The sequence below is a fragment of the Melopsittacus undulatus genome, chromosome 1 (genome assembly GCF_012275295.1).
Source record: "Melopsittacus undulatus isolate bMelUnd1 chromosome 1, bMelUnd1.mat.Z, whole genome shotgun sequence".
NCBI lineage: Eukaryota > Metazoa > Chordata > Aves > Psittaciformes > Psittaculidae > Melopsittacus > Melopsittacus undulatus.
Genome location: NC_047527.1, coordinates 144,228,876 through 144,233,646, shown reverse-complemented (window position 1 = coordinate 144,233,646; position 4,771 = coordinate 144,228,876). Strand labels below are relative to the sequence as shown.

The window sequence follows — 4,771 nt, the reverse complement described above, 5'->3', positions numbered from 1 at the left end:
TATGCTAAATAAATGGAGAACAGTTTTGCACATGCGTAATCTATGCAGACAGAGACTTCTAATTGCAGTTGTTTTCCCCTAATGCAGAAGTGGTACTGACTGACAGCCCAATTCACAGTCCACCAACTCCATGGCAGGATAACAGAATCTTTAGTAAGGAAGCTGTAAACTCAGTCTCTGAAGGTCAAGTAATTTTTACCTTAGTTTTTTTCTGGTCTCAAAGTATAAAACTGTTTTTGTGAATTTAACTTAGTTTCTTAAAGCATGTTTCAGTTGGCTGTGCAAAATTTCATTTTGTCTTTGTCTAGACCTGCTTTGTCTCAGACATGAAGTCACAAGCAACTTAAAACAAATAAACACCTTACTGTAAATCATTTTAATGAGCATAAAACAAACAGGAATTCATTAAGAAGAGACTTCCAGACCAGAGCAATTTGCAGCTACAGTTAAGGGAAGCAACAGGAAAAAGTGTCAAATATAGAATGCTGGCACAGAAATACAAAGCTATCAGAACTATATGTATGGGGCTGACAACATGGTTCAAAAAGAAGGTGAATATGGCTGGCTTCCTTGAAGAGATTGAGAAAAATACTCTGGGAATGAGGGAAAGAGAGTTCAGGCTAGAGGGACTGGCAAAAAAACCACAAGGAAGTTCACTAGACTGGAAACATGTTCATTGTGGTCTAAGAGGATGAGATGAGACGGTCTAACAGCAAAACAATGTAACTGCCAGTAATTCTGCATTTGAAGAGAATGGTGTATTTTCAGCAAAAGTGAAATAACTAGAACTGTATGAGGAGGAAAAAATAGTTTTTAAATGTGAAAGTGCATTGCACAGTGGTTACAAGAGGAAGAATATGAAGAAAGTAAAAAAATTCCTGTATTTTATACAGTGACTAGAGAGGCACAACACTCACATCAGCAGCAAATCTTCCTCTATTTTGCACAGAGTTAGCACATCATCAACAGCTTATTCCTTAAGAACAGATGTCCATAGCACAGGGCATTTTTTTTTTTAGATTTTAGAGAAGACTGATTTAAAAGGGCTATTTAAGGGATCTGCTCCATTTCCAAACGAGAAAGTAGGGGTGAAATGATAGCTTCTGACGGAGAACAGAAACATGTTTAGTAAATCTGCAGAATAGAAACATGTTTAGTAAATCTCTGTAAAGTTCTACAAGTCCTTTCCCCTTTCTGTGAAAATTTAAGATTAAAAGCAAGGTGTGGGTTTTTTTTGTTTTTTTTTTTGCCAGAAGCCAAGATGTGGTGAATTTTTGCAGAATTATCTCTAATGGAAAGTACCAAAATCAGACTTCCCTGAAACGAAGTGATGCATCAGCCCTGGTCCACAAATTGAGAATCAAACACAGCTGAGATAATTTTAAATACCATGAGACAAAAAACCTAACGTTCCAGATGCTGGACATGATGGAGTATATCCAGTGATAAGCCCAGTTGCTCTATTAGCCAAATAGTCCTCTTTTTAACCCAAGCAAGGGTTGACCTTTCAGGATCTGTGCAGAGTTTTGCCTTGTTGCATTCAGACTGCAAGGAATGAACTTCACCATTACTTCTACAAGTGTTTTCACCAGAGCTGCCACCATCTGCATGTTTTCCATCTTCAGCTTCATTGTATTCTGTTCCAGCTGGAGCTGCGTGATTAAGGTCCATGTCCTGAAGAGAATCTAAAATGTGTCCAAAATGTGGCTGTTGCTCAGTAGAGCTCAGGTACTTCAGCACATCTTCTTCATGCTTTCCAACTGCATCAAGAAGATGATTTATCTCACTTAAAGCAGAATCATGTCCATTAAAATGACACCAGGATAAGAGAGCACTGAAAAGTTAAGAAAAACAACAAAAAAGTGATTACATGCATTCACACAGACCTCTAGTTGTTGAAGGCTGATAACAATGTGACAAGATACTTATACTATTTAAATGCATATATTTCATTCACATTTTTTTGGGAAATTCAAGCAGTAGAACTGAGTATTAAGCTTAAAGATGTCGATTCAGATAATCTTGGCAGAGCAACTGACAGAGGAATTTTAAGAATGCTCACTCTACAACCTGTATTAAAGACCTAGATGATTCTCAAGCTGCTCACTTTGGACAGATTTACAATGCATGCTCCCTTCACACACACCCTCCACAAGCACATGTCCTTAATAAGTTTGTAACTTACTTCAGGGTTCCTCTGAACTGGCCACATGTAACCATCAGCTCAGCACCCTGTCTGTAACCTTGATTAAAGCCTTCCTGGAGTGCAAGTTCTTTCCCAGCCTCAATTCCATCCCTATAGCCTTCCTGTAATAAGAGCAGTGAAACAGTTAAACAAGTTAACAGTTAAACAGCTTAAACAAGTGTTCAGCCTCTTAAATTACAGCTTCTAGATTTTAATGTCTCTCCCAGCTAAACCCCCACTGCAAACCAAAACATGCTTTTTGCAGCATTACGATTTACTGATCTGCAGTATCCTGGTTTTTTGAAAAAGGATCCCCAGAAGGTCTGAAAATAAGAAGAGTATTTTTAGAAACATCAAAAAAAATAAGAGAAATCTGGAAGAAAGTGCTTGCTTTTACGATAACCACCTCCTTTACAAAAAAAATCATTAAGGAATACCACAGACAGATTTCTAGCCATCTAAAAACACACAGGCTGCAAAGCCTCCCCTTTAACAGAGGTACTCTTCTGTCTGGAATCCATCTACCTGTTTCCACAAAAACAATTAGTGCGCCTTGCTTCTCTGCTGGATCTCATTCAATTAAAGAGTTATACTGGAAAAAAAGATGGTGATGGAGTAAATCACATGTAAAGATACAAAACAATGTGATGGTTTTCTGTAAGAAACCGCCAATGACTGCAATGCAAATTAATTTCTTCATATTCTGATCATATTACCATATAACATAGAGTAATTCTTAACTTCTTTCACACCAACATTCCAAGTTGTAAGAGTGAAAGCTTGTATTTGCTCATGAGTGAAGAAAACTAACGGCCTTGCTAAAGAAACAGCCAGGAACAAGAACATTTATTTTGCACAACATACAGCTCTAACCTCAATAACATTTTGTGATTTTGCAGCATCCACTTATAAAATATCAGAGGGATTTGTGTAAGAACACTGACCTGCCCCTTAAAAGAACCAGGCTTTTCAAGGGACTCACATGCAGGAGACTTTTCCTTAGAGAATACAACAGCTCTGTTGTAATACCCTTCCTCATCAACAGCCTACACAAGAGCTTCCATTCATGTTCTTCAGCCAAATGCTGTTCACCCTTGAGCAGATGAGCCCTACTGGTCCCATGCTGAATGATTATGTATCTGTTTAAGTAACCCGGGTTTATGTACTTGTTTTGCTCCCTGTAGAATACCAGGGAGGGAAAGGCTGTGGAAAAAAAGCTTTCATAATACACTTTTCACTAGGAGAGTAAATAAGCCAAAGAACTACCCAAACTGCAGCATCCGATTGTGTTTTCATGTGGAGTCACAAATCTTACATCTAACTGATGAAGAACTCTACTTAAAAGCCCAAACATCTCATACTTGTCTACTAGCACTGTTAACTGTGTTGCCCTAAATTTACTAGTGGTATACTGCAATACAGTGGCATACCTACAAGTATGAAGCAAATAGCTCACATGATAATTGAGCACTACCTTTTATGAATGCACGATTGTACAGAGGGAGCTGATGTCTTTTAGTAAAACAGTATTTTGCTTTGATGACTACTAGGATAGTGTTTCTGTAAATCCCTGCTACATTTTCCTGGCATTCAGAGAAAACTAAGCCACAATAACTTTTTAAGCAGACACTCTTATTTTAAACCACAACACCCTCTTTAAATAAGCCATATGTATACCAAGGTATGTATCAAAATATCTGAAATGGTTAAAAAGACTATTAAATCACTGCTATAGTATTACCTTCAATCTTTTTTTCATGGTGCTGTTCCATTCTTTGTGTAGTAGATACAGCTCATCCGCGTCTTCATCAAATACATCCTCACTGGCTCGGCTGACTGCAGCTTGTACCCAGGCCATAACAGCAGTGATGGCTATGATCTCTGTTTATGTGTTTAAAAATATACTCTCCAAAGTCCCTCTGGCTAAGTGTCCCAGCAGAATTTAGGCAGAAAATGTGAGTTCTGAAGAGGTCGTGAAGGGAGCTGTTCAACCTGAACATTGGTTTCCACATGGAAACTCGATGCTGTTTACCACCGGGGTGCATCTGTAGAGACAAACCAGGCAGATCAGCACTCACGAAGCAATTTCTGAGGTTTACAGGCACAACTTAAGGCAGCAGTTTCTTTCCTTACTATGGCAATAAAAAACAAGCGCCTTTTCTTGCAGCGGCACCAATGTGTCCCAAGGATCCCAGGGCACGCAGAGCCGTCCCGCTCCCGGCCACGCTTCTTCCCCCGGGACACCACCGGCTGGAATCTCGCAGCCTGCAGGCCCCTTCCCAGAGGCGCACCCCAACCGTCCCCGCGCCCTCACAAACCCCGGCCGAGCCCACAGGCCCCAGCCGTGGTCCCCGCCAGGCTCCGACACTCCATTTCACGGCCGGTGCTCAGCTCCACACAAGCGGCCGCGTTGCGGGAGCCTCCTTTCCTCCTCCCCTCATCTACCCCTCGCCTCGCTTCTCTCGGCTGCTGGCTCGGCCCCCGCCGCCAGCACAGCCCCACGCCCCGTACCTCACCACAGCCGGCGCACCGCGCAGCTCTGCCACTTGCTGGGGGCCGCCATCTTGACTGATGGCAGACTGGCTT

The 4,771-nt window shown here is 41.2% G+C and overlaps 1 protein-coding gene across 1 annotated transcript; it reads right to left on the bottom strand.

The window, feature by feature from the left end:
* Positions 1 to 1,237: 1,237 nt before the first annotated feature.
* YAE1 (YAE1 maturation factor of ABCE1) lies at positions 1,238 to 4,165 on the bottom strand. The gene is made up of 3 exons (XM_005146980.3): positions 3,927 to 4,165; positions 2,186 to 2,307; positions 1,238 to 1,834 (listed from the first exon to the last, which is right to left on the bottom strand). The coding sequence occupies exons 1-3, from the start codon at positions 4,041 to 4,043 to the stop codon at positions 1,405 to 1,407; spliced, it is 669 nt and encodes a 222-aa protein (XP_005147037.1). The 5' UTR covers positions 4,044 to 4,165; the 3' UTR covers positions 1,238 to 1,404.
* Positions 4,166 to 4,771: the final 606 nt, after the last annotated feature.